We start from the raw sequence: 20,500 nt of genomic DNA, 5'->3' as shown, positions 1-20,500 counted from the left end.
TATCAGAAAAAATAGACTTTAAAATAAAGACTATTACAAGAGACAAAGAAGGACACTACATAATGATCAAGGGATCAATCCAAGAAGAAGATAAAACAATTGTAAATATTTATGCACCCAGCATAGGAGCACCTCAATACATAAGACAAATGGTAACAGCCTTAAAAGGGGAAATCGACAGTAACACAATCATAGTAGGGGGCTTTAACACTTCACTTTCACCAAAGGACAGATCATCCAAAATGAAGATAAATAAGGAAACAAAAGCTTTAAATGGATACATTAAACAAGATGGACTTAATTGATATTTATAGGACATTCCATCCAAAAACAACACAATACACTTTCTTCTGAAGTGTTCATAGAACATTCTCCAAGATAGATCATATCTTGGGTCACAAATCTAGCCTTGGTAAATTTAAGAAATTTGAAATCATATCAGGTATCTTTTCCGACCACAACGCTATGAGACTAGATATTAATTACCGGAAAAATCTGTAAAAAATACAAACACATGGAGGCTAAACAATACACTACTAAATAACCAAGAGATCACTGAATAAATCAAAGAGGAAATCAAAAAATACCTACAAACAAATGACAATGAAAATACGATGATCCAAAACCTATGGGATGCAGCAGAAGCAGTTCTAGGAGGGAAGTTTATAGCAGTACAATCCAACCTCAAGAAACAAGAAATGTCTCCAATAAACAACTTAACCTTACACCTAAAGCAATTAGAGAAAGAAGAACAAAAAAACCCCAAAGTTAGCAGAAGGAAAGAAATCATAAAGATCAGATCAGAAATAAATGAAAAAGAAATGAAGGAAATGATAGCAAAGATCAACAAAACTAAAAGCTGGTTCTTTGAGAAGATAAACAAGGTTGATAAACCATTAGCCAGACTCATCAGGAGAAAAAGGCTGAAGATTCAAATCAATAGAATTTGAAATGAAAAAGAAGAACTAACAACTGACACTGCAGAAATGCAAAGGATCATGAGAGATTACTACAAGCAACTGTATGCCAATAAAATTGACAACCTGGAAGAAATGGACAATTTCTTAGAAAAGCACAACCTTCCAAGACTGAACCAGGAAGAAATAGAAAGTATAAACAGACCAATCAGAAGAACTGAAATTCAGACTGAGATTAAAAATCTTCCAGCAAACAAAAGGCCAGGACCAGAAGGCTTCACAGGCAAATTCTATCAAACGTTTAGAGAAGAGCTAACACCTATCCTTTTCAAACTCTTCCAAATATAGCAGAGGGAGGAACACTCCCAAATTCATTCTCCAAGGCCACCATCACCCTGATACCAAAATCAGACAAAGATCTCCACAAAAAAGAAAACTACAGGCCAATATCACAGATGAACATAGATGCAAAACTCCTCAACAAAATACTAGCAAACAGAATCCAACAACACATTAAAAGGATCATACACCATGATCAAGTGGGGTTTATTCCAGGAATGCAAGGATTTTTCAACATACAAAAATCAATCAATGTGATAAACCATATTAACAAATTGAAGGAGAAAAACCATATGATCATCTCAATAGATACAGAAAAAGCTTTTGACAAAATTCAACACCCATTAATGATAAAAACCCTCCAGAAAGTATGCATAGAGGGATGTTTCCTCAACATAATAAAGGCCATATATGACAAGCCCACAGCCAACATCATTCTCAATGGTGAAAAACTGAAACCATTTCCACTAAGATCAGGAAGAAGATAAGGTTGCCCACTCTTACCTCTCTTATTCAGCATAGTTTTGGAAGTTTTAGCCACAGCAATCAGAGAAGAAAAAGAAGTAAAAGGGATTTAAATCAGAAAAGAAGAAGTAAAACTGTCACTGTTTGCAGATGACATGATACTATACATAGAGAATCCTAAAGATACTACCAGAAAACTACTAGAGCTAATCAATGAATTTGGTAAAGTAGCAGGATACAAAATTAATGCACAGGAATCTCTTTCATTCCTATACACTAATGATGAAAAATCTGAAAGAGAAATTAAGGAAACACTCCCATATACGATTGCAACAAAAAGAATAAAATACCTAGGAATAAACCTACCTAAGGAGACAAAAGACCTGTATGCAGAAAACTATAAGACACTGATGAAAGAAATTAAAGATGATACAAACAGATGGAGAGATATACCATGTTCTTGGATTGGAAGTATCAGCATTGTGAAAATGACTATAGTACCCAAAACAATCTACAGATTCAATGCAATCCCTGTCAAACTACCAATGGCATTTTTCACAGAACTAGAATAAAAAATTTCACAATTTGTATGGAAACACCAAAGGTCCTGAATAGCCAAAGCAGTCTTGAGAAAGAAAAACAGAGCTGGAGGAATCAGGCTTCCTTACTTCAGACTATACTACAAAGCTACAGTAGTCAAGGCAGTATGGTACTGGCACAAAAACAGAAATATAGACCAATGGAATGGGTTAGAAAGCCCAGAGATAAGCCCACGCACATATGGTCACCTTATCTTTGATAAAGGAGGCAAGAATATACAATGGAGAAAAGACAGCCTCTTCAATAAGTGGTGCTGGGAAAACTGGACAGCTACATGTAAAAGAATGAAATTAGAACACTCCATAACACCTTATACAAAAATAAACTCAAAACGGATTAAAGACCTAAATCTAAGTCCAGACACTGTAAAACTGTTAGAGGAAAACATAGGCAGAACACTCCTTGCCATAAATCACAGCAAGATCCTTTTTGACCCACCTCCTAGAGAAATGGAAATAAAAACAAAAATAAACAAATGGAACCTAATGAAACTTAAAAGCTTTTGCACAGCAAAGGAAACCATAAACAAGATGAAAAGACAACCCTCAGAATGGGAGAAAATAGTTGCAAATGAAGAAACAGACAAAAGATTAATCTCCAAAATATACAAGCAGCTCATGCAGCTCAAAATCAAAAAGATAAACAACCCAATCCAAAAATGCACAGAAGACCTAAACAGATATTTCTCCAAAGAAGATATACAGATGGCAACAAACACAGGAAAGGATGCTCAACATCACTAATTATTAGAGAAATGCAAATCAAAACTACAATGAGTTATCACCTCACACCAGTCAGAATGGCCATCATCAAAAAATCTACAAACAATACATGCTGGAGCGGGTGAGTAGAAAAGGGAACCCTCTTGCACTGTTGGTGGGAATGTAAATTGATTCATCCACTATGGAGAACAGTATGGAGGTTCCTTAAAAAACTAAAAATAGAACTACCATATGACCCAGCAATCCCCCTACTGGGCATATTCCCTGAGAACACCATAATTCAAAAATAGTCATGTACCACAATGTTCATTGCAGCTCTATTTACAATAGCCAGGACACTGAAACAACCTAAGTGCCCATTGACAGATGAATGCATAAAGAAGATGTGGCACATATATTCAATGGAATATTACTCAGCCATAAAAAGAAATGAAATTGCGTTATTTTTAGTGAGGTGGATGGACCTAGAGACTGTCATACAGAGTGAAGTAAGTCAGAAAGAGAAAAACAAATACCATATGTTAACACATATATATGGAATCTAAGAAAAAAATGGTTCTGAAGAAAATAGGGGCAGGAGACAGGAATAAAGACGCAGACGTAGAGAATGGACTTGAGTACAGGGGGAAGAGCAAGGGTAAGCTGGGATGAAGTGAGAGAGTGGCATTGACATATGTACACTACCAAATGTAAAATAAATAGCTAGTGGGAAGCAGCCGCATAGCACAGGGAGATCAGCTAGGTGCTTTGTGTCCACCTAGAGGGGTGGGAAAAGGAGGGTGGGAGGCAGACACAAGAGGGAAGAGATATGGGGATACATGTATATGTATAGCTGTTTCACTTTGTTATAAAGCAGAAACTAACACACCATTGTAAAGCAATTATACTCCAATAAAGATGTTTAAAAAAACCTAATATTAAAAAATAATAATATAAATAAATAAATAAGAAATAATGGTTGAAAACTACCCTAACCTGGGGAAGGATACAGACATCTGTCAGAATGTCTATCATTAAACACACACAGACACACGTGCACACACACGTACAAATAATAAATGTTAGCGAGGATGTGGAGAAAAGGGAACCCTCGTACACTGTTAATGGGAATGTAAATTGGTGCAGCCACTATGAAAAACAGTAGGGAGGTGTCTCAAGAAACTAAAACTAGAACTACCATATAACCCAGCAATTCCATTCCTGGGTATTTATCTGAAAAAATCAAAAACACTAATTCAATAAAGATACATGCACCCCACTGTTCATAGCAGCATTATTTACAATTGCCAAGATATGGAAGCAACCTAAGTATCCACCAACAGATGAATGGATAAAGAAGATGTGGTATATATATATACAATGGAATACTCTTCAGCCATAAAAATAGAATAAAATTTTGCCATTTGCAAAAATATGGATGGACTTGGAGAGTATTGTGCTAAGTGAAATTAGTTAGAGAGAGAAAAACAAATAGTGTAGGATATCACTTATACGTGGAATCTAAAAAACAAAACAAACTAGTGGATATAACAAAAAAGAAATAGACTCACAGATATAGAGAACAAACTAGTGGTTACCAGTTCTCTAACACCCCCTAGTGGCCGCTTTTGAACATGGTAAGGGTGGGTAATTAACATATATTTTAGCACTTTCTCCAGCAATGGGAAGCACTTGCCATGCTTCATCTCATTTTTCTTCACAGTACTCCTAGGACGTAGGTGTTATGATTATCATCACTTACACATGAAGACAAAACTAACGTTTGGGATAAACAACTTGCACAAGGGAATGTAGGTAGTAGAAAAAGAATAAAAGTGAAGGTCTGTAGGATTCCTGAGCCCTCACACTTAATAACCTTACTGAGGTATTGAGAGAGGAAAGCATGTTCTTCCTTCAGCCTCTAACCTGCTCTGCTTCCTTTACTGTTCCTGATACCTATGCTCATACAGAACTTACCAATATACATTGTTTTTTCTTTCCTTTTTACATTTGGATATAAATATGTCTTTATCCCAGCTACATATATTCAGTTATTTTAATTACTTCTCGTGTAATAGTCTCTAAACGTCTCTTCATCTTGGTTTTCTTCCTCTAGATTCAATCTGAAATATCGCTTTCTCTCTTAAAATGTGACTCCCCCAAGATCCAATGTTCCAAACCAGTTTATCTCCACAACATATACTTTTTTCAGAACCAAAGAGGTGTTTAGCACTGCTTTAGACAATGGAGAGTGAATCAGACATAATCACTGCTCTCAAAAAATTTATAATCAATTCGTTTGACACATTCCCACTATAGCTTATGCTTCCCTTGGTTTGAATGCTACACCTCTGCTAAAACAGTTTACTGTTGCACCAGCTTTTTCAGTATTCGCAAAATTAAAGCTATCATTTATATAATTATTTTCATATGAATTATCTCATTCTATACTCACAATACTCTCTGACATTAGTTATTATTAATTCCAACTGAAAAGTGAGAAAGCCAAAGGTAAGTGGTTTGCCTATAGTGACTAATAAGTGGTAGATGGTAGGTCTTAGAACCAGCCAAAATAGTGAGATTAAACTTATGTTGGTTTACCATCACACTTTGTCTCACATAATTCTAATGATTTATACTAAGCTTGGGATCAATTAAAACCCCTGGGTGTTTTTCATTTGAATCATTGATGACTTGGGTCACTATCTTTGTGCAACTAATTCTTTAATCCTATTTGTAGGAATTCACATTTGTGCATGTTAAACATTATTTAGTTGGTTTTATCTTTAGTCAAAGAGTGTTTATTTGAAGTTTCAACCTTCTGTCAAGTTTGCTATGTAAAAGAATATTAGAACATTTCCCCACACCATATACAAAAATAAACTCAAAATGGATGTAAGACCTGAAACCATAAAGGTCCTAGAAAAAGAACATAAGGCAGAACACTCTTTGACATGAATCACAGCAATATTTTTTTTGGATCTGTCTCCTAAGGCAAAAGAAACAAAAGGAAAAATAAACAAATGGGACCTAATAAAACGTAAAAGCTTTTGCACAGCAAAGGAAACCATCAGCAAAACAAAAAGACACCTACTGAATGGGAGAAAATACTTACAAATGATATGACTGATAAGGGGCTAATATCCAAAATATATAAACAGTTCATACAACTCAATAGAACCCAATTAAAAAATGGGCAGAAGACCTGAATAAATATTTTTCCAAAGGAGACACACAGATGGTCAACAGGCACATGAAAAGATGCTTAACATCACTAGTCTACAGAGAAGTGCAAATTAAAACCACAGTGAGATATTACCTCACACCAGTCAGAATGGCTATTATCAAAAAGAACACAAATAACAAATGTTGGCAAGGATGTGGAAAAAAGGGAACCCTTGTATAGGGCTGGTGGGAATGTATACTAGTACAGCCACTGTGGAAAACAGTATGGAGGTTCCTCAAAAAATTAAAAATAAAACTACCATATGATTGTGCAATTACACTCCTGCGTATATATGCAAAAAAACAAAAACCACTAATTCAAAAAGACACATGCACCCCAATGTCTATAGCAGCATTATTTACAATAGCCAAAATATGGAAGCAACCAAAGTGTCCATCAAGAGATGAATGGATAAAGATGCGGTATATATATAAAATGGAATACTACTTGGCCATTAAAAAGAATGAAATTCTGGCATTTGCAACAACCTGGATGGACGTAGATAGTATTATGCTTAGTGAAATAAATCAGAGAAAGACAAATACTCTGTTATCACTTATATGTGGATTCTGAAAAATAAAACAGACAAATGTATATAACAAAACAGAAACAGACTCACAGATGTAGAGAACAAACTAGTTGTTACCAGTGGGGAGAGGAAGCAGGGAAGGACAGGATAGGGGTATGGGACTAAGAGACACAAACTACCATGTATAAAATAAATAAGCAACAAGGATATACTGTACAGCACAGGGAAACATAGCCATTATTTTGTAATAACTTTAAATGGAGTATAATCTATAAAAATATTGAATCACTATGTTGTACACCAGAAAGTAATATAATATTGCAAATCAACTATACTTCATTTTAAGCGTTTATTTGAAGTTTCAATCCTGTGTTAAGTTTCTATGCCTCCATGCTTTGGGTATATACAACTTTGATCACCTGTATTTGTCTCCATCAAAGTCATTGATTTAAATGTTGATAATACAAAGATAAGACTGTGAAGAAGGCACGTGGGATATCACCAAATGGAATTTCCCATATGGTGCCATTTCCACACTGACTTAACATGTAGTTCATCTATTTTTTTCTATGCCTCACAGCCTTTCTTCTGTTTCAACTGGCATGTTCAGTTTAACATCATATAGAACTAGCTTAGAACACAGAGCCATTTCCTTCCTGGAAAAGATAACCACCTTACCCTTGTTTTACTTTCAGAAGTTCCCTTAGATAAATTTATCCAAAGAATCTATCACAGCATAATTCAATATAAGTTTTTGTACACTGCTACACATTTAATAGAACTAAATTTAACATGTTAGATATTTGTAACTCTCCAGACAACCAAATATAAAATACCATGGTTCTTAAGCCTCTTCTCCAGCTGTTTAAGACATACTTTGGTTAGTTTTCCCTAGTATTTTTAAAGATGTAATGTTTGCATGAACAGAATAAAGTTTATAGCATAATATTAGCAAAATCATAACATTTTCATGCATAAAACAAAACAAAGTTTATAGCATACTATCAGCAAAACCATTTACTTATTCCCATTACACTACTAAACGTCCATTTTAGTATCATTAAGTCCTGTTTGCAATGAGGGAAAAAAGCTTCCAGTTAACATTAGTTCTTTCACTCATTCAACAAACATATTACCTGATTGCATACTACGCGCCCCACGCATGTACTAGCTACTAAAAAGACCCAAATGCACCATCCCTGCCATCAAAGGGCTCATTTTTCAGTGGGGTGTCGGTGGGGGGCTGGCGGGGTGGAACTAAAGCAAATCTACAGAGTGCAAATATATAAGGGCTGATACACTAAATGTTATGGAAAGCACGGAATCTCACTCAGCAGAGAATAGGGCAAGCTTCCTAAAGGGTGTGATGCTTTTATTTGTCTTGACAATGTTCAGAGATCAGGTACATGAATATGGAGAAAGTGTTCTAGGCAGAGCAAATGGCATGTGCAAAGGTATGGAAGCTTGTGAAACCTGATACACTTAGAGAACAGAAAGTCGTGTGATGTGGTTGGAAAGAAGGATGAAAGTGGTTGAGTGATAACTGATGAGGCTGGAGAGAATAGCCAGGGTCTCATTGTGAGGACCTTGTGTCCCATGCCAACGAGTGTACTGTTTACCCTGAAGTCAGTGAAGAAAGTGGGCAATATCTGAGTCAGGGAGTTTAATTAGGGGGCTCTGTCAGTGATCAAGGCCAAAGATCAGGGAAGTACCAGCCTAATGGAGAGATGGCAGAATGCAGTGACACTTTAATAAAGATGGTGTTTCCCAATGTTCACTGTGCATAGAATCAGCTGGGAAGCACTTGTAAAATACAGATGTCTGGGCCCAAACCAGACCTACTCACACTTTAAATTTTTCAAATCTCCCCTGAACTCTTCTAATGCAACTAGACTAGCATGTGGGAATGACAATTTTGCCTCTAACTGTAGGACAAGGAAGTAAAAAGAGTTTCAATTACACTTATTACAAACAATGGAGCAGATAGTTATAAAGTCCACCTTAAAGAGTGAAAATATGGAATGAGAGAATATTTTCAAAGAAATAAATTTTATTTCCAAACTGGTTAGAGTAACTAGCCGTGAGAACAAACTATTGATTGGTAGAGGTCAATATAATTATGTTTCATAATGAAAAAGACTAATTTATAAGATTTTGTATTTACATTTATAATAAGTGAATATATTTTTGCTTTGTAAGTTGCTCCCTCTAGTAGATTAAATATTAGCCTTATAATCTTTCTTCAACTTAATTTAGTTTTTACAACTTTTTATTTTTATAGAGTCAAAGATAAACTTCAGTCCAGCCTACAATCAAAAGATCATAAATTCCAAATCAGTATTGTCTGAACTAACTTGGCTTTGCTATATAGTCTTCTGACCTTCAGAAAAATTTATATTAAGAAAATGCTTATCATATGACCATTTATCTTAAACAAGCAAATTGTAGCAAACTCCATTTCCTAGGAAATTCAGGCTATTTATCTGTATTTGTGCTTAACTGTCATTTTTAGGCAGTGCTTGTATTTTAAGTAAATATGTGAGTTAAATTTATTTGTTTTGAAAGCTGTCTCCTGTCCTTGACTTGGCTGAGCAAAGCCTCTCATCTTATTCTGTCTCCACTTTCCATCTTCAAAGTGCAAATTGATTTTAATTCAATATAACAGTAAGCTCCATAAAGATAGAAGCTGTGTGTCCTGGTTACATCTTATGCCTAACTCCAAGCTCAGGGCCTGAACAGGAGATACAGTTGATATACATTTGTTTATTAATAGGAATCATCTTCCCTTTATAACCCTGGGCAAACTCAATTTTACCCAGATTTGTCTAAACATATAGACATCTACTTCAGCCAACACAGGAAGAAGAACACATGAGCACAAAGCTTTTTTTTTTTCACAGCTGTATACCAATCAACCCAATGATAAAGATTATTACTTGATCTTCAGAAGAAGAATTGTGATGTCATCATCAATTGTGTCAAATTACACAAGTAAAATCCCCAAAGGAGAGCCTTGCCCTGGCTCTGAAATTACCGTAGGGGCTGAGACATCAAACCAGTTCTCATCACTCGAAATCCCCTTAAGATTGAACTGACAGAGGAGCCAACCACATTTTAAAGCTAATTTAAAGCACTTGAAAAAACTAACATGTTGGCTCTAGTGTAACAGTCGATCTTAGTTTAGCTGTTTTGAAACTATGACGGGTTTAATAAGACTAACTCTAGTGACCGGTAATAATGGCAATAGAGGCAAACATGGATGGAGCAGTTATTTAGAGTCAGGCATTGTGCTAAGCACTTTAATCTCATCAAAGCCTCATAATGATTGTTTAATGTTGGAACAACTGAAGAACCCCATTTTACAGGAGAAAATGAGGATTCTGCCTTACGTAACTTGCACAGGTTCTGTGCAAGTACTACACCATTTTATATAATGGACTTAAGCATCCATGGATGTGGGTATCCACAAGGGGTCCTGGAACTAATCCCCTGTGAATATTAAGGGACAACTGTATTATGCAATTTGAAGCTAGTGTTTGAAAATAAAAATACTATGATTTATTCATCCAGAGTTCAGATCATTGTATCCTTGTATATGAGACAGAAAGCACTTCAGATTCGAATACAAACCCCCTTTGCCTTCCAATATGTACATACAGTTAATAATAACACCACACCAAATTAATCACCCAGAAAGCTGGCATACCCTAATCTGACTAATGTTTACCAAGCCACTTAAAGCTGTAACAAAGTTATCATCTAAGCCTTGATTCTGGACTAGGAAGGTTAAACACCTTGCTCATGGAAAAAAGGCATCTGACTCCTGGCCTATGGTAGACATGAGGGAATGAATGCATGAATGAATAAGGAAGAAAGAGAGCGTGTAAAATGTATGAGGAAGGATCTTTACAAACTTGGACTTTTTATTGCTCTTAAATGGCATGATCTGAGAGTAAGCATTATCTTAGCTGTGGTAACTCATGTTAGTACGGATAATCTCTGAAATTTGGACACAGCGAAGCCCAGTACATATAAGGAGCTTTGTTGATAACAGACGCAAGATCCCACAGTTTAATCTTTTTTAACTCTTTGAAACTGAGTACAGGCTCTTGTAAAGGAAATATCAGAAAACTCAGATGTGATAGTGAGTGTACTTGTATCACTTCCTTTGGTGTCAGAGCAGCTGCCTCGTTGCCTTTCTTCTACTGTGGTGAGCAGGGAGGTGTAACCGACAGCTTTGCTGAAGCTTATAGCTTCCTCAGTCACCATAAACAATACTACTGAGCACCTAGTACCTCCTTAGTTTACAGATGAGAGGACTGAAGCTCAGGGGTATTGACGGGTCCAGGCTCACACAGTCTGAAAGAGATGAACTCAAACCTAACTTTGTCTAACTTCAAAGACCAGGCTCCTTCTGCCAGTCCAAGCTGCCTCTTTCAAGTGTTGCAAAAATGCAAGGAGTCTTGATCTAAAGATTTGGCAGGAAAGTAATGATTTTCTATGAATAATGATGAGAAAGCAACCTATACAACTGATTTATTGCAGTGGTGGGATCAGAGTTGAATATTTACCTTCCTTTATTTACTATTCTGTGAAAGAGACTATAATGCCATTTATATAAGATGAAGTAACATTTCAATTAACTTATGAGTTCCTACAACCTTTCCATTTCTTTATATACTACCCTGGTACTGAGTCATAACAGCAACTACTGTTTGCCTGGATTATGCTTAGTCTCTGCATATGCAGAAGCATCTATTGAGGAGTTCTTGGGTGACATTATTTAAATTTCTTATAAAACCTTCTTTGATAACATGCTGATTTCACAGACACTGAATCACCGTACTTGGCTCCTGTATGATTTAACGTTAAATCATTACGCAGAGCACTTTTGCAGAGGGAATTATAAACTCAACCATAGCATGTGCTGTCTCCTGATTTACCAAAGCATACTCGATAACCTTTAGAATCAAGTTCAAGATTTGATTGGCGTTAATACTACTTACCTTTGTCACTTGAGGAAGGTTGATTCACATAAAGCATAAAATAAAGGCAGGGGAGGATTCAAATTAAGATGCAAAAACTTCCTGCCCCCCAAAGTACTCATTTTAATGGAAATTCTCCATTGTAGTCTCTGACCAGTGTCCCAGGGTTTATTGGCTCCTAAAGAGGTGGAAGATGGGTATGGCCTCCCCAGGGGGAATTTCAGAAGAGGGCTGGTTGTCACAATGATTGACGTTAAACAGGTAGAGATCTGGGATGCTAATATCCTGCAACGTGTCAGAAGAAGGACTACCCCCACTCCCGATCCCACCAATGGCAATAGCCCCTCCAGTGAACAACACTGGAAGGCCCCAGCCAGGTCATATCGCACAGGATGATGAAGAACATATGCTGCACCTCATCAGGCAGACATTTCAGTCACGCTACAGCAACGAAAGAGGTTCATGTCATGCAGGGGTTAGATTTGGAAGAAGAGTAGGAAACCAAGGGATTTTTTTTTTTAATACAGGATTATCACTCTTTTATTTCAATAGGAAAATATTGAAGATGGCCTAGCGAGTATCTATCAATCTGTCATCACCAACACCAGCAAAGAAATGTCCTGTTTCAGTGACTTTCCAATGCCTGAAGATTTTCCAAACTTCCTGCACAATTCTAAGCTCCTGGAATACTTCAGGATTTTTGTCAAAAAGTTTGATCTACTAAAATATATTCAGTTCCAGGTATTGTATTTTGGGGAAAGAATGGTTTTCTCTACATTAGTTTGGCTCACATTGAAATAGAGAAGTTACTCTGATAATGAAAGAAATTGGGAATAAAACAAAGCATTCTAATTCAATTATTTTCTGAAAAACAACAGCACAGTAGAAAACCCAAAAAGTAGTGTCATTACCCCTGATATTATAGATTATATACATTAACAGAAGAAAAACATCCATTAAAATTAATGACTTGAATGATTATACTGACGGTGAAACTGCATTTAATACCTATAACCACTGAGGACTCCTAGCCCCATTTCCTTTGAAAGGATATATGAAAAAAAATACCACATTGTTATTTCATTTTCTTACCATCCCCATAAAAATGAAATTTCTTAGAAAAATGTACTAAATAAACTCACAGCTCTCCATTCATCTCAGAAGCCTGTAGAAACCATTTTGGCTAATTTTTTGATGCATTCTTTAGCAACAAAAGAATAACCAGACCATTTTGAAATACAATTATAACTACCTTTCCTGTGTTTCCTTGAAAACAAATAATCAACAAGATAAAAAACAATACTCTCATTAAACATCCTGAATTTTTATCAGTAACCTACACTCTGAAAACTAGTAACTGTGTCTAGGAAATAAAATTTAAATTATAGCCTTGACTAAAAAACTGTTAGTGGAACTTATTTTTTTAACACAGTTCATTTTCTCAGTAACTTTAGTTTTGTTCCAGATTTGTAGTACATTAATTTGTAATAGTTGATTTGATAGACATCAATATATGCAAATACCATTAAAATATCACATTCTATCTAATGTAGTTTTTCCCCAGTTTCCATTTCTCTTGTTTATGATTTTACTGAGGTTGTTTTCTGGAGGTTGGAGAGGGCTTAGGAAAACTCACTTCTGTTTATTGGTCTCTGAGTTAGTACAGCCATAAGATGATGGAACTCAACTCAAACTATCAAAGGAGGTGTCCTCACTGAGTTCTGTATCAATATGGTGACCTCCCGGGAGGGGGAAACCACCAGGTTGCCTGAGGAGGGGTGAACTGGCTCAGGTCAGTCACATTTCTAATAACTTCCCCAGTGATACTGAAGGTTGGTCCTCAAACCACATTTTAAATAGCAAGAATCCACAGTACTTTAGAGAATATACTACCCAGAACTTCAAATCTGAATCTTTCAACTGAAAATGCCCAGACATTTTATAGCCTTTTCATAAGCTTTATACTAATATTCCATATACATTTTTAAATTGGAACAGCTTCAAACATTGCCAACCCAGCATTTTGAAAAATATATGAAAATTTGAAATGCATGTATAACATGGGACTCAACACTTGCCCCCATGGGCAAGGGACTCAAACACTTGCCAACAAGAGGAGAAGCATGCCATTCCTCTAGAAGTGAGAAAAGCTTTGTTTCCTTTGACACTGCTTCTTAAATACAGCAGACACACACATTTATGTACACTTTTAAAAATTCACAAACCTCCAGAGAGCAAATGGCATTCTAAAAAATCATGAACTGATAAATTATTTCATCCAAATGAGATCATGAAGTATACTGCTAGCATGATGTTTTAAAAATAATAAATATGAACTTACCATTCATGGAGTGATGTCACTGTGCCAGGTGCTATGCAAATTGCTTCACATGGAATATCTTCTCTAATAGAGAGTCTACACGGAGGTCAACACTTTTAAAGCTTCTTGATAAATACTGATTGTGTAATCACCTGAATGATGAACATGTATTTTGTATCTTGCCCAGACGCTGTCTTGCTTTTTCTGGGTCTCTCTCAAGTCCTTATTCAGTCCTTAACACTGGTAACTACTGCTGAGTCAGGCTTCTCGCACAAAGCACATCCTTGGTAGCACCTGCCAAGGAAGAAGCAGCTGGGCGCACTTAGCAGTCTTTGCCTTAAGTGGCTTGAAATGGATTCAGACAGGACCTAAATGGAATCAGACATTGCACTCTACCCATCTCCACTCCCAGGGCACTGGACAAGGCCCCTGTTATGCCAGAGTAATTCTCAATGATGCCTTCTCTGTGTTCGGTTCAAGACAACCGTCCTCAGTGTGAAAAAATGCCCGGATTTCTCATCCACTGGCCAATGGGTGGTTGTTACCGAGAGCAACGGCAAGGAGCAAAGTGCTGTCTTTGACGCAGTCATGGTCTGCAGTGGTCATCACATACTCCCTCACCTCCCACTGGAGTCATTTCCAGGTGAGGCCTGTGGGGATCCCCAGCTTTGGGGAGTAGGTGTCCAGGTACTTTATATTCAGGTTGGATTGTCAGGCAGAATTACCTAGCTACTGCAACTCGGCATAATATTGAGATCAGGATAGAGCTAGAAAGATGAGAGACTCCAAACACCATCTCTGTTTCTATTGAGCTCTTCAGGTCTTCATTATCAGCCAGCCTCCCTCAAAGTCACTAAATATTACTCAGTATTTCAGAGAATTCTCACCCAAATTGGTTCTCTGTTGGAGAGGTCCTTTCAGCCATGTGCTTACCTTGTGACTTTGCTACATCTTTGGAGACTTCCACAGAGCCACGCCCACAGCCAGGGTTACTGGGGAGAGTTTCTGGAAATAAGTGCTCCTACAGGACAGTGAGGTTTCAGGGAGCACAGGGAAGGACGGTACCTCCCAGGCCCTTCCCTCAGAGAGCGTATCTCCTTCCCAAGGCCTTCAGGAAAACATCTGATACGGTGGTTCAGTCCAAACCCCACATTATTCAAACCACCTGAGGAGCTTTTAAAGTTCTAATGACCTTCAACGATTCAATTGGTCTAGGTTAGGCCTCCGTCAATTAAGGGCTACTCAGGTGATTTCAATATTCAGCTGGGATTGAGGCTTACTGATCTAAGGCAGTGGAAATCTCAATCAGAATCAGCTGGTGGGCTTTTAAAACCACAACTTGCTCGTCTCCACCCCTAGCATTTCCAACTCTGTAGGTCTAGTATGAGGCTGAGAATTTGCCTCTCTAACAAGTTCCCAGGTAATGCTAAAACTGCTGGCCAAGGGACCACACTTTGAGAACTAATGATCTAAAGGCTCTTTCAAGCAACCCACCATCAAACACAAATACTTTAACAAAGTCATGTTTTCCTGGGAAAAGACAAAGAGATGCTTATCTTCAAAAAGGCTTGTCCAGTAAGTTGCTGACTTACTGCAAAGTGGAAACTATCCTTCACCTTATAACGAGCCTTGTTTTTAGTTTATTTTAGTTTTTGTTTGCTTTTGCAAAATAAGAATGATGAATGTTATTCTAATTATTACACAATTGTGATAATAGTACTTCATAATATGTTTAAGAAACATTTAAAAGAATATATGCTATGTGATAATAAAGTATCATTGTACAGTCCAAAATAGGATAATGGGTAGCTGGAAACCAACACCTGACTCTGCTCTATTCATCAAAACCAATTGTTTGCTCTCTAATAAATATCTAAGCTGCAGCCTCTGAAATCAACTCTTTTGGTCCTGTACCATATGCTTAACCTAACATTTCTTATGTGGTTCATACTTTGAGATTGCCAGTTGGCCTTGATACTGTAACTTCCCTAAGAGGGGAAGAGACAAAACAAATGATTTTCCCCAGAAAGGAAAAGCTGACGGTGCAGTTTTATTGAACTTAACTTGACATAGTTCATGGATTTCTCTTTTCTTCCCCCTAAAGGTATCCAGAAGTTCAAAGGCCAGTATTTCCATAGCCGCCAATACAAGCACCCCGAGGGATTTGAAAGAAAACGCATTTTGGTGATTGGAATAGGAAACTCAGCCTCAGATATTGCAGTTGAGTTGAGTAAGAAGGCTGCTCAGGTAAGATGTTCCCTGATTACCTTGTACGGTGGAGGAGAGGAAAATCCCAGCCATGTAACTAAGGCTCCATTGCTCATTAATTGGTTGATTCGTTGTTTGGTTGCCCAGTGTGGTATCATAGAAAATCTGGAAATCAAGAAGCCAGAGTTTATCTCCCAGCTTTGCCACTAATCAGCCTTGTAACCTAGAGTGAGTCATTTTACTTCTCTGGGCTATGGTTCCCTCACTTAAGTTTGGACCAGATGACTTTCAGCACAGGAGGCCTTGTTTCAACCCAGGGGGCTTTATGAGTTGACCTGTTCATCTTTGGGGGAGTGCCTTTTAGAAATTTAGTGCATATTTGAGTTCTATTTGAAATGTAAATAATCCTTAGTTTCCAAGAATCATTAAAAGAAAGATTAAATAGACAGTAAGACTCCCAACCATAATCACAGATATTTAGGTGCTCCCTGAGGCCTTCCAACCACTGTTATCTTTGCACCTGCTCAGGAATGACACAGCTTTGCTTCCAGAGTCAAACATTACAAGATACAGATAATGCTGACAGAGGTGGTTGGGAATGGCAGAAAATAAAACCCTTTTAGAAGGACAGACCTAGGCAAAGATGGGAAAATAGCTAAGGTTCCTCTCCCCAAAGCATCCCCTCTCAACAGGGCCTGGACCCAGGGGCCCTATCACTCTGATGTAGCTCAGCATCTTCTGGCTACACAGGACTTGCAGTGGCCATGTCTACAACCAGCAAAACTGTCCAGTCCTGAGACTTACACTGTCAGGGCTCAAGATGCCCAGTAGCAAATGTGATAAAAGAACATAGTGCCTCCCCAGCAGGTTGATGAAGGGGTTCCACTGGGACCTGTCAGTATTACCACCCTGGGGACAGAGCAGGTCACTAACACCAGAAAGAGATTTACTAGACCCAGGAGGTCCTCACCTTTTTTCGTGAAAAGAAACCACTTTTCACTTTTCAAAGCTTTAAGACCTCAGTGTGAGGTGGATGGACCTAGAGTCTGTCATACAGAGCGAAGTAAGTCAGAAAGAGAAAAACAAATACTGTATGCTAACACATATATATGGAATCTAAAAAAAAAAAAAAAGAAAAAATGGTCATGAAGAACCTAGGGGCAGGAGACAGGAATAAAGATGCAGACGTAGAGAATGGACTTGAGGACATGGAGAGGCGGAAGGGTAAGCTGGGACGAAGTGAGAGAGTGGCATGGACATATATACACTACCAAATGTAAAATAGATAGCTAGTGGAAAGCAGCCACATAGCACAGGGAGATCAGCTCCCGCTTTCTGACCACCTAGAGGGGTGGGATAGGGAGGGTGGGAGGGAGACACAAGAGGGAGGGGATATGGGGATATATGTATATGTATAACTGATTCACTTTGTTATACAGCAGAAACTAACACAACATTGTAAAGCAATTATACTCCAATAAAGATGTTAAAAAAAAAAAAAGACCTCAGTGTGAAGAACAAGTGAGGAGGCAGTAACTGTAAAGTCTTGGAGAAGAGCCGACTCAGGTAGGGAGGCACAAGGTCCAGTCTCTTTCCTGTTGGGAATGCCTGCCAAGCTTGAGGAAGGGAGTATGATAAAAGGAGCTGACTTTTAGCTGTCAACCAAGGAAAGCTCCATACTAGACCACTACATGTTACAGGTCAGTGATTTGGACTTAGAAAAGATGATCCAAATATAGCAAATCTTAGATTGCAAGAGTCTATTTCCTTATATGGGCCTTGCCATGTAAAAGCCTGTCAGTCATACCAGATTCAATATTAAGAAACCACCTTTGCTATATTTGTGTGCCTTTCACCTCATTAATCTTTACATAGGATGTCTCTTCAATATTTATTGGATTAATAACATAATTGATAATTATGATAAAATGTCTTGCACAGAGTAATGCACTCTCAACCCTTCTGTGAGAAGAGATACATAGGAGCTATGTATGTAAGGGATAGAACCAGGTGCATCTGCAAAGCTTAAAATTATAGCCTAAACTCACCTTAGTCCTGAGTGTGCCCTGCTTCTGTTAAAGGAGGTTCATGTTCACAAGTATATGGCATGCTCTACCACAGTCCAAAAGCACCACTCAAAATACTGTGGGATGGCGCTGAGTCATCCACACACTCTCTCACGAAAAACCAGATCTCTGACCCTTGGCCTGAAGTATGCATCTCAGGGAAAGAAGCCTGATCCTAAATCCTGAGACATATCACACTGTTGCAGCTAGTACAGCTAGCCAGATTAGACTCTCCGCTGTAAAGATGGTGACAGCAGAAAGAGAATGAATAAAATAGGCAGACCTCCCAATGTGAAACATGGATTGATCCTAAGGAAGAAGGGCAGACAATAAGTAATGGAAAGAGACATTCATGGAAATATTTGAGGTATATCATCTAATACATAACCAAAGTATTGCCAAGTCAACAAAAGGGAAACAGCAGGAGAAAATCAGGATATAAGTGTATTACCACACAAGACCAACAATTCAACACCATTATACCATTTTATGTAAGTGCTACTTCACAAGCTAAGGAGTTGAAGCCCCAGCAAAACTTGTCTCCAAATTCTGGCTCACTCCAGATATGTGGCACTATATGAAACGCCTCTCCTCCAGGCTAATTTTACAAAATAATAATACCTAGCAGTACTTATCACTTGCCAGGCAATATTTTCAGTACTTTATATGTATTATCTCATTTAATCTGTACAATAATTCTATGAAGCAGGTACTATTTTACAGAGAGGGAGAAATGGAGGCACAGAGAGGTTAAAGTAACTCACCCAAGGCAACACAGCTTGCAAGTAGTGGGACTGAGAGTCAAACCCAGGCAGTCTGGATCCAGAGTCCTAGATCTAGAATCCATGATCTTAAACTCCTAAGTGAATCAGTTTCCTTGTAAGTGAATCTTATGTGTTTATCAAGGACAGCCTTGTACAGCAGAACTCACAGAGTTCTGGCATGTAAAAGTACTGGCATATAAAATTTTAAGAAGCAAGTCAAATATGCATTTGGTCAATGGGGGAGTAACAGTAAACAAGGTAAAATATATATTTGAAAAGAGATATAAATGCACACCTTGAAAACTAGGGAAATATAAGTGTACAAGGTAAAGAATACATCTGACATATACACACTACTATATACAAAATAGGTCATCAACAAGGAACTACTGTATAGCACAGGGAACTAACTCCACTCAATACTCTGTAATAACCTATATGGAAAAAGAATCTGAAAAAGAATAGATATATATATATGTATAACTGATTACCTCGTATATTAACTTCCATGTAAAGTAATATCTATGAATAGTAAATGTTAGATTTTTAAACTCTGAATTTTTAAAATAAATTCAAAGTTAAAAATCTGGTAACTTAATCAAGATATAGAAACTGATGGAAGGAATCATAACATATATGCTTTTAGAATTTATGCAGTAGTTAATAAAATAATGCTACATTTAAAAAAAAAAAGAGTACATCTGAAAGGGGATTCAGAAGTGCACTTGAAGAGAATGGGAATCACAGTATAAGTTCAGAAACTTATTTTTTCACACCCATACACACACACACACACACACACACACTGTATTTTATTTTTACAAGAGATAAATAAACTGACACCAAGCATTGTAAATGGATGACCACAACAAAAGCAACAATGATTGCAATTACCAAACACGAAACACACTCATACTATATCATAATACTGACATTCAGTCCAGTAATCCTCCACTGTAACAGCTCCTTTACTTTGCAGTAAAAATCGATTTGTATATTTTTTGCCTCTGAGTCCTTGTGGGATTTTTTTTTAAATTATTCAAACAGAAAGTTACAAAAATTATAATCATCCTCATCGGTTAACTCAGTCCCATGTAATTAATTTTTTTTTTCATCCTGATGTTTTGTTAGCACTTTTATGAGTTCATCAGTTTTCCATTAGAGTTCTGAAAATGCTTATTCATTCAGTTCAGAAGTATAGTCAGTATTTTTAACTTTTAAAATATATAAAATGTTATAATATATAAAATATATAAATATATAAAATATATAAAAGAACATAACAATGTTCTTTCAAGTATGGGAAGAAGATGATTTCCCTTGTTATTCCCTCTCTGGGGTACAGATCCATATATTTGTGCCTATCTAGACATTAGGCTG

At 37.2% G+C, this 20,500-nt stretch overlaps 1 protein-coding gene across 5 annotated transcripts in view; it reads left to right on the top strand.

Moving 5' to 3' along the window:
* FMO2 (flavin containing dimethylaniline monoxygenase 2) overlaps positions 1-20,500 on the top strand; it is a 40,484-nt gene that overhangs the window by 11,742 nt on the left and 8,242 nt on the right. For 2 of the 5 annotated variants that reach the window (XM_082438150.1, XM_082438151.1), the window contains 3 exons: positions 12,315-12,503; positions 14,563-14,725; positions 16,187-16,329. In XM_082438150.1, coding sequence (XP_082294276.1) covers positions 12,315-12,503; positions 14,563-14,725; positions 16,187-16,329 — 495 coding nt within the window. Of the gene's footprint in view, positions 1-12,314; positions 12,504-14,494; positions 14,726-16,186; positions 16,330-20,500 lie in introns of those variants that run through there. The other 3 variants (XM_082438152.1, XM_082438153.1, XM_082438154.1) reach the window with 3 other exon arrangements.

This window comes from Balaenoptera physalus (genome assembly GCF_965194825.1).
Source record: "Balaenoptera physalus genome assembly, chromosome: 1".
Taxonomy (NCBI): Eukaryota; Metazoa; Chordata; class Mammalia; order Artiodactyla; family Balaenopteridae; genus Balaenoptera; species Balaenoptera physalus.
This window is presented reverse-complemented; position numbering and strand designations above follow the sequence as displayed.